The 21,441-nt window shown below is 32.3% G+C and overlaps 1 protein-coding gene across 1 annotated transcript in view; it reads right to left on the bottom strand.

Moving 5' to 3' along the window:
• Positions 1-2,981: 2,981 nt before the first annotated feature.
• LOC108910284 (lysosomal alpha-mannosidase) overlaps positions 2,982-21,441 on the bottom strand; it is a 43,146-nt gene continuing 24,686 nt past the window's right edge. Inside the window, exons 10-16 of the mRNA XM_018714844.2 lie at positions 18,734-18,933; positions 17,805-18,145; positions 10,299-10,584; positions 8,998-9,133; positions 8,811-8,932; positions 8,606-8,755; positions 2,982-3,588 (exon numbers count right to left, since the gene is read on the bottom strand). Of these exons, the coding sequence (XP_018570360.1) occupies positions 3,304-3,588; positions 8,606-8,755; positions 8,811-8,932; positions 8,998-9,133; positions 10,299-10,584; positions 17,805-18,145; positions 18,734-18,933 (1,520 nt within the window). The 3' untranslated portion in view covers positions 2,982-3,303. The remainder of the gene's footprint in view (positions 3,589-8,605; positions 8,756-8,810; positions 8,933-8,997; positions 9,134-10,298; positions 10,585-17,804; positions 18,146-18,733; positions 18,934-21,441) is intronic.

Consider the following 21,441-nt stretch of genomic DNA (forward strand, 5'->3'; position numbering starts at 1 on the left):
TTAGTATAAAGGTAAGTTGCGTCAAGTCGCCAGATTTTGGGTTCCTCTACATGCCTCTGCTCTGTTTCGGTTCTTATGCGAAACACCCTGTATAATCTAATTCTATTAAATCTATTTAAAAACGAGGCCACTTTAAAAATCAGTCCTTAGAATGCAGGAATAGGTCAGCTCGTCTATTTTGAAAGCTTGCGTTATTTAAGAATTTCAGTATGTCAGATATTATGTGTTTTCTCTTTGGTAATATTTAGATAGATAATAATTTTTCATTTTTATTTTAGTTAATTATTATTAACGATGTAGAGGTATTTCTTTAGGATATATATTTGGTATCAAAAAAGATACAGAGCTACATAAATGATTACAAGCCACGTGACCATCGAGATTAGGCAACCAACATTGCATGGCTGGTACTATGAAATAGCCTACGTTCGAGATAATGCGATAGCTGACTGGTTGAATAAAATCTTGATTTTATTATCTTATCTAATGGTCTCATGAATACTACAAAAGCGTTTGTTTAAAATAAAGAATAAAACTAAAAGCAACTGCTTCAACGTAAAGCGATGTAGTAGTATTAAAAGCCTTTGCTTCATTTCAAATGTATGTTTTGCATTTGTTCTATAATAAATATTTCAAGACTTTGTACGTATCATTTGCGTAAAGAGACGTTTAGTAAGGAAAAAATTAAATTTCATATGTAGGAAAAAAGTTATGATGATACACATGTTTATATAGTAATAGAATGAATAGGAGCAAAGATTTTAAAATATCAAAGAGAAAGGCAAATTTAGGAAAATAAAATTGGTAAAATTGATTTTAAAGAAATAAATTAGGTATAAGTTGAATAAGTGTGACCAATAGGAGTACAGTAGATGGTTGAAATTGAGAAAAAAAGATAAAATAAATAAAAATTAGTATATGATCAATTAAAAATTTTCGTAAAAAATGAATTTCAAACAAAATTGAAAATGTGATTGGTAATAAAAATTTGGATTACTAGAATTAGAAAGTGCTCTAAAAAAATAGTGGGTATGAAAAGAAAAAGAGTGAGGTAACTAAGAAAAAAAATAATAAATAATTGAGGGGCTGACAGCTAAAGTTTTAAAAATAAAATTTTTGATTTAAAAGGAAGATAATTTGGTTGCCAGAAAGAAACAAATGTATTCAATAAAGAAACATCATTTATAAGAAGGAGTAGAAGAAAACAGTCTCAAGAACTAAATTAATTGAAGATTACGGACAATAGAAACTTAAGTAAGTCCAATAACAAAACAAAGTTAACTGTTATGGGGTATTTCGAGTCAACACAGATCCAATCCAAGTCAGCGACAGGGAATAGTAATATAGAAATATCAGCAAGGCGACAAACAACAAGAAGTTATATGACAGATGACAAGTCAGGAACAGAAGTTGTGCTAACAGGCACAGGAAAGAAATAGAGGAGATAAAGGACCAAGAAGAAAATAAATTAGTGTATTAGACAATGGTAAAGAGGTATAAACCCCTAATATAATACAAACTTGTGTTAAATTTAATATTTAAATCCAAATCTTGGATATTGTTATTTAATTTGAGTTAGTGTAGTGGAAGTGGCGTAGAATAAGAATACTTCTATTGATAGAAGATTGAAAAATTTTGGATAAATAGTAAAATTAAGTGTAAACTAATCATAATTTTTATTTTAATTTGAAATATATTGAATCAGAGTAAATAAATTAATTAGAAATTATTTTTACGAGAAATAGAATAACTGTGGTCAGTTAAAATTCAAATATAAATATTTTGTCTTCTCCTTCCTAAGATAAGTATCTAAATTCATAATTAGTATAATATTTTAAAATCAAAATACCTACTAATCTTCTCAGAACCTTACCCTGAGGTAAGGCTACTCATATTAGATAAAAATTTGCTTGAATCTTAAATTAAATTTTTTTTATCTCAAACAAAGACTTTCTCTATAAACATAACAAACAAAATTTGAATTAAATTACATCTATATGCTCATGTGAGCTGGCGCCCAGACAATAAAGAAGAAAAATAGGATACAAAGAAGAAGCGAAGCAGAATAAGTAAATACAGGTAAGAATTTATAACAATATTTTTCGCATCTTTCTGAAAATAATGAGTTGTCTCTGATGATTATTTCCCCCATACTCAAAATAAGATGTCATTTTAACGTCAAAATTTGGCCCTTTATATGTGCCTTCGAATTATTGCTTTACATCAAACTGAATATAATTAAACAGTTTTAACTGATTTGTGCTTATAATGTGCTTCAGAAAAAAATCTCTAAATAATGTGTTGCACAAATAAAGCATTAATATAGTTTCAATTCATGCAAAGCAAAAATACATACTATTTGAATCAACTATCTCAGAAGAGCTTACAGCAATTTTAACTGATCGAGCTTGCGACATGAGGAAAATAAATGGGGAAATGCGTAAAGAAGGCATGATAAAAACTATTTCGAAAATTGTAACTATGAATATTTTTTAAATATGTATATAGTAAAATATATTTCATTTTAAATTTCTCCAGTCTCTGAAATATGTCTAATGTCTCGTCACCTCGGGACACCCTGTATATTACTGTTGTAATTGCAATTACTTTTCTGTTTCCATTTAATATTGCATTTAAGCATAGGCATAAAATGCTGTCTAAATCTGCTGCTGTTTCAACATGTCAAAAAACTGAAGGAGCCTTATGAACCGGTTTCTTCAAAATTGTCAGAGAATTGTTTATTAATAGGCGAAATTAAGATCGGCGGAGTCAGTCCCATTAGCTTGAATATGAGAGTGCCATATTCTTAAAAAACCCTGGATCTTTTTTAAAAAATTAAATAAAACAATTTTTTTATTGCCACAAGCTCAGTCTTAGTTTTGTTGAAATGAACAAAAATAAGAGTAACACTATTTCCTGCATATATTATCCTTCAAAGAGAGGATATGAAAAATGTAGGTAGGTATATTAAAAAAAATACAGAACTTCTATGTACTTTAATTAGAGAGTAATATTAATTTTTTTACATGTAATACAAGCCTCATTTACATGCTTTATAAAATAGGTACTATAAACTTGTCGTCACTTTTAATTTCGTAAATGATGAAATAAGGGTAAATTTATTTGGTGCGTGTTGTATTTTATTCTCCACAAATAGCTGTTAGTTGCGCTCTGGATTATAAATTACTATAATTACCTATCTCTTATTACTTATACATTTCAAACATGGGACCACATTAAAATTGAACTGTTTACTAGTTTACGTAACAGAATGACAGTATTTTATATTTACTTCACTATTATCTAAAAAAGTAAGTATCCCCATATTACAAATAAGGATATTATAGGAACAGGCTTAATTGAATTTCCGAAACTGGCAATTCCCAACTTCACGACAAATGTTCTTATTTTCATGGGAGTTAAAGAAACTGATAATGGAGTAGGATCGGCTTCGTCTGGAACTACGTCCATTTTTTCTCCTGTAATGTTCCACGTATATTTAGTTCTAGCTTGATAGTCATCTAACAATTGATTAGCTCCGAGGGTCGTCTCAGTTATTTCGACGATGTCATGTGTATTAAACAGTTTCTGAAATAAAATAAATCTGTAACAGTTTAAGATCAAAAATGAATGAAAATTGTGTGGCTTGCTTGAATTGAATACATTTTATTTACAAATATACAGGATAGATTAATGAGTTTTAAGCTATCTTCAAATATGATTCAAAGAAATTAGACCAATATCAAAATCTAATCATCACATGAACTTTATCTCGCTCTGCAACTTTAGAAAAAACAACGATCAATGAATTTACACAAATAAGTTAAAAAATAGTTGAACAGTTTTTGTTTAAGAATTAAACGGGTATTAGATTTTAAATGATTCTCATATCGGGTGTCCCAAAATTCACGCACGATATGAATTTTGCGCCATTTGTGCGGTAAAGTGTTGTCAACAAAAAAGAGCGACAGTGTGACAGCTGCATGGACCTTATAAACTATGCACTGGCCTTAGAAAGAGAGGCCAAACACGCTAGTGTATGCAAGGCAGATGAAGCTAGTGCAGGCAAATACCGGTAAAACAAATAATGGTACACTGGTATACCGGTACAAAAACACCGTAAACAAACCGTAGAGTAAAAGTCGTGTAAAAGATTTCTTAAATTTTTGTGTGTGATTAGTGTATGTGAAATATTTGTGAAAACAATAAAATCGCCTCAGAAATATTCGGAAATTTTCGCCCTATATATACAGGGTGTGGCGTCTTTAATGCAGAATATTAAAACCTAGACTCTTGACAATAAATGAAGTAAAATAATATATGCTACCATAAGGCGATTATGAGATTTGAGTATCAAAAATATTTTCCAAAAAATTACAAGAAGTGACAAAATATTAATGCCGGTCCTGTTTAACATAGCGCAAAAAACATTGACCTAGTCCGCACTCCGTACGGCACCTGTGGAGTGTCAGTCTGTGTCAGTGTCAGTACGCGGGTGAATTGCTGCTAAGTTGTGTCAAAAAGATCGCGTTTCTACTGTTTAGACGTTAAGTGTTTATTAAAGACGTTTCTTATTTTTTGTTTTTTAAGTTATTGTTTTAACTAAATCGGCAATGGAAAACAAGGACAACAATAATACGTTTACTACTATCGAACGATAGCGGTAAGTTTGCATCCCTTTTGTTTGTCGTGATCCAACATATCACTTGCTAAAATAATAGTAGTCTTTTCTGTAACACCATGTACTTTGTTTCTACAAACCTCTTGTCTGGGATTGCACATTATCATTTACAGTGAAATAACTGATTGAATTTTATGTTTATTTTTCCTTTTCATTAAAACGAGAGGATTGTATTAAACTGGCCAAAATGATTTATTATTGCATTAAAACATTTTATCTCTTTTCATACATTTTAATTTGGCAACACTGATTTGCGCAAAGGCTTGACTCTCTGTTAAGTTCAGTTTGGCAAGCGTGCGCTGATGTTAATCGAATAGCATGATATTTTTTGACCAGGACCGTACTAAGATTTATTTCTTCGCTACAAAATTGAAGTTCAATTTTCTTGACAAATCGTGGATATATGAATTTCTTATACAATAAGGCTTTTTTATTGCATATATTCCTAGGAATCTGCATTTTATTTTTTCTGCACTAAAGACGCCACACCCTGTATATGTAAAAATAAGAATATTTTCTAGATATCGTTTTCTTTTGTTTAGAAAGTAGAGTATTCTACAAGTTTTATTGCATTCTCAATCTTCTAGGCTGTTATCTCATCTCTCAGTACAAAAAGTAGATGGATAGATGGGTGGGTTTTATAGGTGGTACAGCTGGATGAATAAATATGCGTATTCATGCAAGAACGACTGGAGAGAAAGATGTATGGATTCATGAATGGGTGGGTGGATAAAAAGATGGATCCAGAACTGAGAAATGAAATTGGACCAGCTTGTCTGACTCTATGATGATAAATTGGAATCAAACGAGTGAAAAATCATATGTCTAGTGAGCTGGTAGAATAATTTGATTTATTAACTTTCGTCGATCGTAAATGAAGTTTTTTGTGATTTTTTTTTTAATTTTCCCGAAAACTCGGATCCGTTGGGCCAAATCTGAAAGCCCAACTGAAGATTCGGATTTAGCGAAAAAAATATAAGGCAATACATGGGTCTGAATACCAGATCCGATCCTTTTTTTTTGTGGGGCTGTGAAAATTATTCATACAAATATGTATTGTTTAAAGAGAAGAAATCGAATTTAATTCAGTTTGAGTTTGTGCAAAACCGTACTTATCTTATCAACTTCGACGTCACCTGTTACATGAGTGTTGTATAATAATGAAAAAGTAATATTAACGGTTGGTAGAAGGAAGCGAAAAAAAAGCAAACGCCTAGGTGGGGCATTCTGGAAGGAAGCCTAAATAGTTGAAGATAGGCAGTTGAAGTGAGAACAGCGCGGAGTGAAAAGTAAGACGATCAGTGTAGTGTGAAAAATATAGAGGTAGTGGAAAATTAAGTGTTTAACCGGTATTAGTTAGCAGGTAATATTCTTTAAGTACTTTGTTGTTAATTGTTCTATGTAATCTTATGATTGTGATGGTTATAGATGTTTCATGATAATAATTCTTTGCATGTTTAACTTCCATTGCTTTATGCTCAAGGGCATATATTTTTCTAAAGTAAAATTGTTATAATTATTATTAACGATTACTCATTATTTATTTCACGTTAAAATATATATATTGTCGTGACTGCCAGACATTACAATAACGACTTTTTGTTTCACATCTAACTTGTATTTGTCATGAATACGTTGTTCGAAAAACATAGATGTTTCATGATAATTGTTACAATTATTATTAAAGATTGCTCATTATTTATTACATGTTAAAATATGTATATTGTCGTGACTGCCCAGATATTGCAATAACGACTTCTTTGTTTCACATTTAACTTGTTTTATCATGATTACGTTGTTCTTTGATTTCTTGTGCTTACTTTATGTCATACGTCTATACAAGCCTTGTGAATTTACTAACATTTTCGCCCGTGCGGAACGAATCTGTATTAAGCTGGATTGCCTCCCGTATGGGACTCCAGTGTTAAGAAGGATCTTCCGAAATCTCAACTATAGCTGGATTTCCTCCCGTATTATGGGACTCCAGTACCTTCCGGCCCTGCCGGCTAACTAACACCAAACCTCTTCAGTTTTACTAGGAAGTGTGTATGTCTAATTCGAGTGAGGTGACATTTAGTGACACATTAAATGAGACAGGTTTTATTTATCATTAGCAAAGGATCTTAAATATTTGGGTAGTTAGAGCAACGATCGTGGATTTCTCTGCCATGCTCTTTCCCTACAGGAGCTCTAGGTGAGCCTGGCACTCTCATTTATGTTAAATGGTTGTTAATGCTTTTATTGTTCTTTCTATGTGCCACATGTTTAATTTGAAAGACTGTTGTACGTAAATAATAAAGTTAGGTGTATTTATTCTGCTTTTGTTTTATAAAATTAAACCATACTTCCCTTCTTTACAGTTAGTAGCCAGCGCCTTCCGGTCAATAAAAAATAGATACATACAACGTAGGGATTCCTTATGACGATCACATATTTTTGGCCACAACTTTGTATTATTTTTTCGATCGAACCCGGGTATGTTAATATAAAGAATATTGATAAAATTATTAATAAATATATGTATTTTAGTAATTTTGTTACTTGGAGAGGTCTTTTTTAAGAGTATTTTCCATATTTCTTAATACATAAGTGTAGAAGTCATAGAATTAATATATATCTGCACATTTTTAATCAAGTTGAAATTTTTTTATCTTCTCTTTTTATCTATATTATTTTTATAATGTCTTTGTAGATCAGAAATTCGTCGACCATCCTTTCTGTCATTCATCTTAATACAATTAAAACATAATATAAACTTAAACAATAATTTTTCAAAATTTTTAACTTATCCATACTTTCACAAAGTCGCCACACATAAATGTAGTTAAAATCAATTTAATTTCAAACGGGAATACGTCCCAACAGAAAAAAGGGATAAGGAATCGAACTGATTGGTTGAATTAAGTGCAGCGCAAATTGTTTTATATGCTGTGGTATTAGCCTACACTAGATCTATCTCTCTTGCACACGTCTGTGCGATTGCCGTTTACAGGGAGACTAATATGTAGTCTCCATGACCGTTTATTTTTCGCGTTTTCATTGTTGAGCAATATTTTAAAAATTATGAAGGTGTGGCTGCTACAGATCGCAATATTCGTGGAAAATATGGTCGGAATAGTGATTTAACTTCATCAACTGTGAAGAGATTAATTGAAAAGTTCCGGGAGACCGGATCAATTAGTCTTCAACATGTGGTTCAACACAAAACTTCATTCGGCACCGTTGTTAAGAATTGGACATTTCGGGATTTTACAATTGATTCTCTCATGAAAGATTTGCATTTTCATGCTTACAGAGTTCAATTAACTGACTGACTGAAGTTTACTGACCACGCAGAGCGAAGAGAGTTCGTTGAATGGATTATGGAACAAATGGATGTTCATTTTTCGAACAAAATAATCTTTAGCGATGGGTCTAATTTTCATCTCGATGGCTTTGGTAATCGACAATATTGTCGCATTTGGGGTTCAGAGAAATCACGACGGTGCTACATGCCGTACAGTTCTAGAAATAATTCTTTTACCTACTGCTTGAGTCATTTCCTGGTAGAGTAATTTCCCGTTTTGGTGATCAGAACTGGCAGCCCAGATCATGCGATTTAACGCCGTTGGACTTTTTTCTATGGGATTTTCTGAAGTCTAAAGTTTATGCTAACAAGCCCACGACCACCTACGCCTTGAAGGAGGTAATTGAGCGCTGTATCAACGAAATTCAGCCGCATTTATGCAAAACGGTTATGAAAAATTTTAACAAAAGAGAACCAGCATGTGCCAGCATTTACCCGATATGCTATTCCATACATAACTCTATACTGTAGGTATACTTACGAATAAAAAAAAATTACAATTTTTAAATAAAAACCTGTGGTTTCTATTAAAATTACTTCTTGCCTGAATTTTAGTACACAATCGTTTTCTAACTTACACTTATGTCTACAGAAGTGGCATTGGATAATGACGGATCTTCGTCTTTCTCCAAAATATGTTCCAAACGTAAAAGGTAGGATTGGTTTGCCCATGGTTCGAATGTCAAAATATTTATATTTTCCGGGAGGGCTTCATTTAAGGCGGAGTACTAAAATGAGATTATTCAACTTTCAATTCAATTCTAATAATGAAAATACTATTACGTTAAAATTTAATTTTTGTTGCAAAGCAGTCACATTAACGGAAGAAATGTTCCCAACTCCAACCCATGGTTGATTAAGTTTCTTGTGAGATAGAATCCGTTCTTGCGCCGCTGTACTCTTTCCTGAAATATAAACAGTATTTTCTAATATTCACTGCATGAAAATTAAAGTGTGTTTAAGTACAAACCGTCTGGATTTAATTTTGTGGCAGATCCAAATATTAGATAATGAGATCCTCTAACATAAATGCCACTTCCGAATTCAGTTTCGTTGAGGCTTTCGCCTACACCTTTACTGTCGTCATGAACTATCCTTCTATGCAGCTAAAAAATAAAAGCTTTGTTAAAATAAACATAGTCAGCATAAAAAAAAGTTTGTAATAGTTGTTTTACATTGACAATTTATTGATCAATTAATTCATGAAGTCGCTTCAACAAGAAATTGGACAAGTGTAATGCACCAAATCTGCTGTCAAATAACTTCATGAATTTATTCATCAAGTTCTTGACGAATTAGAGCATGTTCTAATTTTCGTCAATTTCTTCGTGAAGTTCGGAAGTACCAACCCAACAGATTTCCACCCTCAGATCAGTAATGAGGTTATGTTATTGGAATATGTAAATAATTGTGTGGCGTCGTACTAGTTTTGCATTGTGTTTACTGATTTGTTACTTACAATATGTGTCAAAACGGTACCGCTGTTGTATCACTACAATTATGAGTGGAAAGGTGACATTTTTGAAATTTATTTGCTTCTTTGATTCGTTGGTAGAACTGACTCATGCGTCAAAAAACTTGACAAAGTCTGTAGCAATGTAAAACCACACTGTTTACCAATAAATTCGTGAATTAATTCATGAAGAACTTCGTCAATTTATTCATCAATAAATTGTCGATGTAAAACAGCTATAACAAATACAAAAAAAAATATATACAGGATGTTTCAGTTCGGGTGAATCAAACTTTAACTATAAATAGAACTAAATAAATAATTAAGAATTGCCTTATCCCCTTAACCCCTTTTCGAATAAAACCGTTGTAAATATCTGAAGCCACCATTTTTCGATTCAGCCGCCATTTGGGTTCATTAAGTGAGTAAATCGATGAGCACATCATGGATTCTTTATACTGAGAGATTATATGCATCGTTCTCACTGGTTTTAGACACGTATCTTAAAGATAAAGTCAAAACACAGAATATAGATTGGTGACCTGAATGATTTTTTTTTTTAATTCTGTAGGCACCATCTGAAAGCGCATTGCCTAAAACATAAAATACAGTGGGCTTGATTTGATTCAACATTTAACGTTATATTAAACAAAACCATGTTAATTTAACGTGTTTTAAACCATCATTTTCACATTGTTGTTATTAAAAATTTTTCTTGCCTAAAATTATAAGTACAAATTTTTACGTTCACTGTACACATCCAAACTGAGATTATTAAATTTACTTCATAAATCACTATAGTATTTTTTTTTACTGACCATCAGTTCAATCTCTCCATCGTTTAAACTGGACCCTCCTTGAGATCTATCTGTGAGAATGGCAAGTTCAACTTTTTTGTTTTTAATAACTATTTTAGAAGTCACGGGATAATAATTGCTGGCAACAGGCTCATAGCTGGAATTGTATTTGTAATCTGGGCGGGAGTTTAGTGTTCTCTTGATCATTTCCCTGCCATTAGAATCGGTATAAAAGGTGCCTTTATTTTCGAAGGTGCTTGTCACAGTGTATTTGGTGATTACTTCTTTCCCCATCTCGTCTATGTCACTGTAAATATATTGAATTATTACATATGTAATACGTTGTTTAAATATTTTCGAGTATATTCGGAACTATCAAAAGTAAGTGGTATTAAGGCAACATATTTCAGAATTATTACATAAATCAATTGAGTTGAATTTATAAATTTAATTTTGTCTAACCATACAACGAAAATAGATAATAATTCTTCATGACTACATAACTTGATAGAGCTTTTGCCATACCATACCAGATATTCACGGTTTATCTGAGAAAATGAACAGAATTGATAATAAAATAAAAAAAATAATATTTCTTAAACTTGGTATAAGATATTCAAATAATTGTTTATAAAAATCCCTATTATATTACATATCTGCAAGTTATACGAACATAGTATACAGGGATGGCCAGAAGTACGGAATAAAATTCATATCTTTTGAATGAGTTAATTTTTTTTTAAAACACGTTAACTGATTTTGATTTTTTCCCATCTTTCGGTTATATAATAATAAATTTTTCTCCAACCCCCTAATCCCCAGCTACCCCTACTTTTTTTTCAAATGGAAACATAAGGCATTAGGGAGCTCGTTGAAAAGCTTATAGAAAACCGAATCCAGCCATACCAAATAAACAAGTTTTATTTTTTCAATAGCAAGGTTTTTAGGGTTGTATAAAACACTTACTTAACAAGTGAAATAAAATTTAATTATCTTCAGTGTTATCCTCCATGAATTTGCACAGAATAAAATAAAGAATTTGAAACTGTACCTATCACTGCTAACGCAAAAAGATATATTTTTTATGTTGCGTTTTTTTGGTACCACTTACTTGCCAGGCTTTCTGGTTAATTTTTCGCTTTAGTTGTAAATTGGAGTTTGAAACGTTACTATTGTGTCAAAATCAAGTTATTTACGGAATGGTATTGTCGGAAAGGTAACGCATCCAAAACTTGATATTGCTTGGATGTGGAGACAAAATAAGAAGTCAGGCTGAAGTGCGCGATTTATTTAATGCGAAATATCCCGAAAACCAAATTTCACAAGGGACAGTTCGTAAAATATTTCACAAATTTCAGGAACACGGTACAGTACAGATTTTGGCAAAAACTGGACGAGCACGTGCTTTGAATGAAGAAAAGAAATTAGACATTGCATTAGAACTTGTTGAAAATCCTCATACTTCAACTGTTTCATTGGCCCGTAATCACGATGCTTCTCGAATTGCAATTCGAATGTTTCTGAAACAAAAGAAATATCACCCCTATAAGGTATGTCTTGTCCAAGAGCTTTTGGAAGACGATTATGATAGGCGATTACAATTTTGTGAAGAAATGATGAGAAGGTGTGACGACAATAATGGTTTTCAACGAGACGTACTTTTTTCGGATGAAGCTACGTTTTATTTAAATTGAGTGATTAACAGGCACAACTATCGCTTTTGGTCACAGGAAAATCCACACTGGACATGCGAATTACATACGCAGCATCCACAGAAAGTTAATGTATGGGCAGGTATCATCAACAACAGAATCTTGGGCCCACTCTTTTTTGAAGAAAATCTTACTGCCGCACGCTACCTGGATTTCCTAACATTTAAACCTGATACCTGCTCTAGCTGTGATTTTCCCTCATGAAATTGGTCAAGATATACCGAATGAAAGAATTTGGTTCCAACAAGATGGCGCTCCCCCACATTTTGGTATTGATGTTCGAAGATACTTAGATGAAATGTTTCCAAATCGCTGGACTGGTAGACGGGGTTCAGTCGAATGGCCGTCAAGATCCCCCGACTTAACACCCCTGGATTATTTTCTTTAGGGATATTTGAAAGAAAGAGTGTACCACGACAGACCGGATAATATTGAGAATTTAAAGAATAAGATTAGGGCATAATTTACCAGCTGAAGTCATTCAGAATGCTGTGGACAGCATTACTATCGTCTTGGAGAATTCCAAATAGTGAATGGAGGACATTTTCAGCATTTGCGACATTGGGTTTATTTTTGTAAATTATCTAGTTGTTTCAATTTCTAAATGAAAAAAAAAACTTGTTTATTTGATATGGCTGGATTCAGTTTTCTATAAGCTTTTCAACGAGCCCCCTCATGCCTTATGTTTCCATTTGAAAAAAAAGTAGGAGTGGCTGGGGGTTAGGGGGCTGAAGAAAAAATAATTATTATATAACCGAAAGATGGGAAAAAGTCAAAATCAGTTAACGTGTTTCGGCGTTTTAAAAAAAATAACTCATTCAAAAGATATGAATTTTATTCCGTACTTCTGGCCATCCCTGTGTGAATTACGCGAAAGTATATTATAAAAGTAGCGGAATTAATACGGGGAAAGTGTTCGTGGCTGACAACATGCACCCAGTCGCGAATAGGTCGAGCAATACCAAACGAATTGTTGAACTTATATTGAGCTTTAGCTTTAGTTTTTGAACTCGGGAAAAACTTTAATAATGATATATTGAGCTTATTGATCGGCTAATACGAATTAGAAATAACATGATAATCCAACTATAGAACTAATCTGAAAATGAAAGATCCTATTATTATTTTCGGTAAATTCAATTACAGTGAACAGTAGATAATTGGCTGTATATGTTAGGGTCTATTAATTATATTAGAACTGTTGTTGTAACAAATGAATGCGAATGCTTGCACTATTTATAGGATGACGACGCTGGGCAGCTATTTTTCATTAGTAGACTTGATTAGTAAATACAAATAAATGGTGCAATTGTAATAATAACACTTGTTTGATTTCTTTTTTTTTTTGATAACCAGCCCGACAAAAAAAGTTCAGTACCAGAGACATGAGTAAGTACCTATATAGATTGTATTTTATATTGTATTTTGTATTTTTTGATGCTGTAGGTAAGTACTTTGAGAAAACATTTTAAAATAATATTTTAAGCTTTGGAAAGAAATATGTGCAAATTAAATCCACACTTCCAAACTCTTGACTAGATACATAGAGATAGAGATAGACTAGACAAAGAATAAATTTTCGTTGTTTAAAAGGATATACTTTCTGATAATACAATTGGAGGAGTTACAAGCTTTACAAAATTCCTATTTGTATTTGACAATTATTTATTTACATAATAGTAACCTTTTTTCCTTTTCTTCTCCATCTGCTTGGTTTTCAAAATATTACATTATGTTGTTAAGGGATGATAGTGTAACAAAAAGTAATTTATTTATTAGTTCTCGGAACGGATGGGCCAAAAAGTAAAATATTTCAGTCAACACTAATTTATCGGAAAGTTAATGGTTTTCAAGTAGGCTTAACGGCGCCAAGACCGTCCTTCGAGGAAGGCTTCACGAAATTTAGCAATTTTTTTGAACAAGTTCACTGTCGGGGCCATGTGTTGACAGGTATAAAGAAAAAAATCGATATTTCAAATAACGCGCGAAATGCATTCCAAAGAACGTAGGAATTCCAAGAATAAGTTGTTAGAATGTTGTGAGGAAAAGAAAGTAATGGATCAAATAGCTGGTTTTTAAGCGAATTTTTCAAGCTATAAGAATAGATTAAATGAGATTGACTAATCCGTCCCGTACTGCTATACGGAATCACTAGAGGAAGGCTAGGGTTATTTGTAAGTTTAGTCTCAAAATTGTTTAGATAAATGTAAAATCAGTCAATTAGATAACTATTAACATGGCATAGTTATGCCAAAACGTCCCGATACCCAGGGTTCCCGCCAGTAAGATAAGAACAGAAACGTCTGAACCCAAGAAATGGATGTGTCGAAGCGAAGTGTCGAATTCAGGAGAGATCTACGAAAAAAAGTCAGTTCTTCCTTAGGTTCCACATTGAGCAGTCGACTTAGTTTTAGAGTCTCGGGCTAATTAACTAAATTTAATAATGGATAATGTTTTTTCCAAATTTTGCTATGAATCTCGCATTCCCTGAATCTCGGTACGCTGTCGCGTGTCAATAAATTAATTAATAATGTTGTTCGAGCCGTTGTGTTGTAATTTTGTTTGTTTGTTTTGTGTATTGTTATTAAAACCCTTCCTGTAAGTTTTGGCGTTTCCTTTTGTTTCTCTCAACTTCAGTGTCACCCTGTATAGCCAGCCACTAGATTACATTCTACGTAAGTAATAAAGGGTAAGTGCCTGAAATTAATTCTCTGAACATACAACATTTCTAAGTTCCCACGTATTAATTAAAGTATAATGATAATTATAAACTCCCTTTCGAGAATTGAATAGTAAACTCTTTTGAAATCCAGACTCGTTATGATAGTGGTTATAACGATATATATAGATAAATAAATAAATAATCCCTCAGGTTACAATAGCAAATGGGCCACGAGTAGGTAAGTATACTACAGACAACATACCAAAAAAATATAATATAACTTATCCCTTAAAGGATTGGAAATCACCTACAGACCAGTCCCACTTACCCCTTTAAATCACACATTTTTAATTCAATATTTTTGTCTGAATTTTGTTGCTGCAGGTTTTTAGTTGATTACGAATCTGAAGTCCGAATTACAGCTGCAATTTCTTAAATTCAAAATGGCGGATTATGGCGCTTCGATAAGTACTATAGAAATTGATATTTACCACCCAAAGAAATGCCTTATTTTGATTATCTTTCTTCAAAAAGAAAACATGTATTTCCAATGAATTATCAGAACTCTAAATACATGTCTATTAAAAGATGGTGCAGTGTCGTAAATACTGATGATGAGTATTATTAAGTTAGAGCAGAATAGAATTTTTATATCTTTTTACGTTGTAGTAAATTATTACTAGTAATTAATTTTTCTTTGTGCATCTAATTCCGAATGAAATGTAATTCGAATTATCATCCGATTATAGGAATAATTCACAACCGAATCCATTTATTAAAATAATGCAATTATTCCCATCTCTATGAACTGCACCGTGAACTACGGTCGTCTTCTCATAATTTCTTGAGGATGACGAGTATGGATTTCATAAATTTATTTGGGGGAAAGATTTCCAGGCTATCTCAATTAAAATAATAAACAGAAATGTATCATTTCCATTAAGCCGACACTGTTTGTAAACACGACTAAACTCTTTGATGTTACCGCTTTCGAACGGGACTCCGACCATAAAACATACAAAGTCGCCTGAAATTCGTTTGCGTAATTTTTAAGAAATGTTTTTAAAAAGATGAGGTTTAGTTGAAAATGACGTGAATTTTTGTTTTGTTGCTGTTTTGTCCGTTTGCTTTTTCGTGTACAAACAAATAATTCGTAGACTTAGGAAGTGTGTGGAGGTGGAAGGTGACCATATTGAAAATGTATTTTGATAGTCTTCTTTCTTTTAAATTATTTTTTTAACTTATCTTAACTTGTTCTTGTTTTGTTTTTCTATTTTGTGTTATGTGTAAAGTATGTTTGACAGATTTGGTTAGTGAAAATTACATTAGCAGATAGTAAGATTTTCTAGGCACTTATTTTAAAAATATGTACGGTTCTAAGATAGTAATTATGTCCAATTAAAAATTAAAAACAAAAATTATTATTTAGAGACTAAATAGAAAAACTTTTTAAATTTCATCTTTGAGGGCCCGTAACTTCTTAACGAAGGCCCGTATGAAAAAAATTATATATATATGAAAAACATATTATTTTGAGCTCATCTGTTTGTACTCAACTATTTTGTATCAAATACCGGGACACCCTGTATACTTAAGGTGAAAACGGACCCAAAAATTGTTCTATCATAGTCCAAAACTGATTTTGCTCTACGTAATATCTCACATATCATTTCCAACGTATTTTGATCAGCTAAAAACGATATCGTAGCCAGAATTTATGGACAATCGTCCAGTATCTTGTAAAATTTATATTTAGGGTGAAAATAGGCCCAAAAATCGCTCAGTTTAGCCAAAGAAAGAGTCTTCGCATTACTCAGACAAACGAGATTAAGGTTAATCTTTGTTTGTAGAGTATCTTACGCTTTTGTTTTCAAATGATTTGCGAAGAGGATGTCTTTTTCTTTTTTTCGTCCTGTTCTCCAGGTGATGGAACATTCCGGTTTTAACTTTTATTTATTATTAGAAACAGATTACTAATTCCAGATAAAATATTCTGTTTGTTTATGAACTTGTTCCAATCGCCGATAACGGAATTCGTGGACAGTTTGTTGCCATGAAAAAAACTGCATATTCTTCTCTTTTTGCAAAATATACTATTTTCTATTTATATAATTTCTAGTTCAAAACATTTTCCTAATTAGCAACATAAGAATTTTATACAGAATTCCAAGTATTACATAGAAGATGATATTTATAATTATTGTTGTTTATTTCAGATTTTAAAATAATATTAAGTCATCGAAATACGTACTACAAAATATATGATGTTAAAATTAAATTAATTGATAAGAAAGTTCATCCAAATTTACTTAGTTTAAGGTCGATTTTTCCATCTCGTTAATTCGTCAAGGAAATATATATTTATTAAAGTGACAGTCATATATTTAATTGGCGAATAATTTTATTTAGCAATTGGAAAAATGCGCTCTATTTTAATTAAGAAAATTATAAATTTGACATTTTAGTTGACGATTTAAGAAGTTAATGATTTATACTATACTGACGCCAAAGGGTCTTATTTTTATGGATGAATCTACGTTATGGGTTTTGACCCTAATAATTTGACTTCGTTTTTTAAAATCAATATATTTGGTTTAGTCTTCTTTTTATTTCCATATTACTTTACGTAGAAATAAGTTTGCATCTGAGCTAGCTCCGCCCACAAGAGCAAACTGGAGACGTTGCGGAAAACGGCCCTGTGATTGTAAAACTGCGTTCAAATAAATAAGATCGAGTACTTAAAACTGAATTAAGCTTCCGAAAAGACTTCGCAATGGATTTTGTTTTGAAACTGACAAAAGTTAACGAGGCAGCCACGAGAAGTGCTAGCTAATGTGATGTTATATGCAGCGTGGATCTGGTGCTTGTCTATCTGTTAAGGAACTTAATAAGGTAAAAGAGCGAGCTGTTCTTGCGACCAGAATAGGCAAGAGTAGCGTTCAAACCATTGCCAAGAAAATGAATTCTATTAGAAATGGTGAACAGTCAAATTTTTTATTATCAAATAAGAAACGACCAAGGGCGACTTAGATAACTTCGATATGGCTCTCCGACGTATTGTCAATTTTTAACCCTAAAGAAGCGGTGCCCACCATTAAAAGAATCGATCATTCTGTGCACAACTTAATTACCAATAATTATAATAATACTCACATATTTATTCCACCTACAAGCCAGTCAAACTCGATGTATCTCTCCTTTTTGTGCAGTCTTATGATTTGTGACACATTTATCTTCTCGTCGTTCCACTGTTGATGAAACTCTTCCACCAATTTTCCTCTCACAACTGCCACCTTCGTTACAGTATTGTCCAAGGACTCCGGTGTTGTGTTTGTGGGTCGGAATAAGTAAGCGCCAGAGGAAATATTGGTTTTATCATGTTCACCTGTTTCGCTATAGTAATAGTAGAAATTTTGAGTGATATTCAAAGTTATTCCGTTCATCGTGACATATTTTAAGAGATTCGTTTCCTTGTCTATTTGAAAATTGGTTTCCTAAAAATGTTATAAAAAAATATTCTTGTGAGATGTTCCACGTCACAGTACCCCTCCTCCCCTTGTCAAAAAATCGCTCCCTTGGTCAAAAAATCGCCCCGTCTGTTAAAAAATTGAAGCAACGTACGTACGTTTCTTATGTCACACACTTTTTAATGCGCAGTGACATATTTTGGAAATCCAATATGGCGGCTGTGTATGGCGCCATATTGACGAAAGGTGAGTGAAAAATCAATTTGAATGTTAGAAATTTCAATATATTCAAAAAGATAAGGTCTTTATTCATCTGGAAATTGTGAGAATCACACTGGTACTGCTCAATTATCAACTAGTATTGAATTTAGAAACCCTGAACCTAAAGCCTAGGCATATAAGGTTAGAAAATTCGTAATCACTCAGAAAAGGGTCCATTGGGAACAAGTTTTTGAAAATCTTAAGTACATCTTGATCTTGATCCGTCAAACGTTTTAATACAGGATACATGGGGGGGGGGGGAGTAAATATGATGTGGAGAGTCTAATGGGTAAAAATGTAGTTAAATATTTATATCTAGGGATATTAAAATATATTATTCTGTAATATACTCACATTGTCTCCAAAAAATAGCTTATCAGTTACAGCTTTGTAGGGTTCCTGTACATTTTCATTTTTTTTAGTAACATAATAAAGCTTGATGCCCATAGGTGGTACATCCTTAGCAGCAAATACCAGTTCGTGACTACTTTGCAATTTGTCCAGCTTTGTGTGAAAATAAGCAATTGGTGCAATAACATCATATTCTTCCGTACCTAATATTTAACATATTAACAATGTTGATTATGGAAAAACTATATTTTTAATATAGAGTATGCCATATGCGACTGCAAAACTCGAAAGGACAATATTTAAAATTTCTTTGAATTTGAAAGTAAGCGTCAGAAAAAGTATGTTGTTACATTTCTTAATCCTTTTTTGTTAACTTAAACACTTATGTAATACATAATAATTAAATTCCAAATAATTTTTAAAGAAAATATGATTCTTTAAATCTAATAAAATTTTGAGTGACTCAGATTAACGTTCCCAATAAAAAATGCTAAATATAAGTTTTTAATTTTGTCGCTCTATTTTGGTGGTCTTTGATTTGAGGGAGAATGAAGCTTCCAGTAACGTTATCAGTTTCCTACTTTAAAATAATTTGAAGGAATTCCGATAAAGATTGCTAATGTATTGAGTGGATTTAAAATTATTGTCCATTGCGACTAACCATAGGGCCATTGTGAATCTCCACAAATTTTTCTTTAATTCTCATTTAAGTTTGGCTCCACAGTTTTGAGAATTATTCTTCATATTCCATCTTCCAGTTTGTCCCTGGCAACAGTAGATAGCTTATCCTTATCCTAATCGCCCTTCTAAAACATCTTGCTTGCTTTTGTTATGGGGTTTCTTGCCACTATTTATAGGCATTACCTTTCACTCATTCCTATAACAGTGCCTTAATAATAACTAACAATATTACAAGTGAATCAGGTCTTTTACGGTGTTACATGACTAAATCACATTTCGTTGATTTTAGCGTTCATCTCTACTAATTTCAATGTGTAGCATTCAGTGATTATTGCTTCTGCCTGGAAAACTGTGATATGTGTTCCTAGACTAAGGGAGACTTGAATCCGTTTCTTAAACCAAACTCCTGTGTCTATTTTTGAGTTGTGAGTGAAAGTCGCTATGTGATTATTCCAAAAAAATGTAAACTGATTTTTTCGTTAATCTGTGGACTGGAAATGTAAAAAATCATCACCAACAGCAACACCATCTTGAAAATGGAGAGAAATATTTATTAAAATATACATGCTTTTAAATATGTGATATCTACTTGTATGATGGAGTTTCAGCCCACATAAGCTGCATGGTTGTGGAGAACATTAACAATTATGTAAACAAACGAATAGGAAAGAATGATACTAATTACTGGCGTCCAAGATCTCTTGATTTCAATATTTTAGACTTCTATTTATAGGACCATATAAAAAAAAGGAATAGACCACCAAAGTCTGGGATAAAAATGATCTCCTAGAATACATTTTCCTGCTGTCAACCAGATAAAGAATGCGAATAGATATACATGGATTTTTTCAACGGGTTAAGAAAAACTAGCCAAAATTATACCAGGCTTGTTTTGTCTCAAAATTGTGGACATTTTGAATATTAAATATAATAAACAGAAAATAAATTATGTTAACTGTTTTGGTTAAAATCATTCAAAAAATTAGCTGTTAAATTTGCCTTGTTTTCTTAACGTCCTGTTGGATTTCATTTATGGAAAAAACGCTTTATTTTGGAAGCTGGCATCTACTGACATAAATTTAGCGTCAGTAACTTTGATCCTCTAGGTGGGGTTGCGATTTTACAAAAATTTCAATTAGGATAAGGGACCTTATGATAGATTGTAGCATTTTGAAATGCTTCTTTTCATATTTAGTAGTTAATTAGCATTAATGTATGTATAATTACTAACAACGCTACTTTTAATTTAGTATTTCTTCGTCGTATAGGTAGGTATATTCTGTCATATTTTACTTCGTTCGAATTGCACCTACACACACTTCTGTTTACGAAACGATACGATAGACAACCAACACATCCGAAATTATGTCCACAAAAAGTGTCCTCTATGTCTCCTCAAAAAATAACATCTAGCTGGTAGAGACGGACGGGTTTTGGTGAAGTGAAAAGCAATAGGTGGATCGTGATTAATTTTACGGTTTTCCATATTCATGGGATTTGAAAAACCACCTTTTGGTGCTTATACTTTGTACCGTCGATGTGTCTCTATATCCAGAAGTCTCTCACTAAAAGTTTTCCGAGACGCTTTTCTGACAATCTTTTTGTGCAAAAGTTCATCCAAGATAAATTCCGTTCTGTTTTGCCTTAAGATTTATTTTATTTCCGAAGGTAATTCTGATTACCTCAATTTAAAGCCTTCTACAGAAGGTGATTTGCAACTGAGAGGCATTTTTTTAGTTCATAGTACTTAGGTAATTGTTCTATTTTAGGGTTTTTAGGATAAGTTAGATAAGTTCCAGTATTTCATTAAGTTCAGCTTCGGTGAAGTATTCATCAGCTACTACAGTTTTCCAGCAGCAACCGATTTACACTGGTCAACAAAACCTAGGACTGGATAGATGCTATTTTGTTTCCAAGTCCCTCTTTGCCACCTAAGAAGCAACATCTTATTTCACTCCCCGGATAATCAGATAAAAAAAATTTTGTTTATATGTAAATATTTTACAACTATTCTTACCTACCAAACGATA

The sequence above is a fragment of the Anoplophora glabripennis genome, unplaced genomic scaffold, assembly GCF_000390285.2.
Source record: "Anoplophora glabripennis isolate ALB-LARVAE unplaced genomic scaffold, Agla_2.0 scaffold386, whole genome shotgun sequence".
Classification (NCBI taxonomy): Eukaryota; Metazoa; Arthropoda; class Insecta; order Coleoptera; family Cerambycidae; genus Anoplophora; species Anoplophora glabripennis.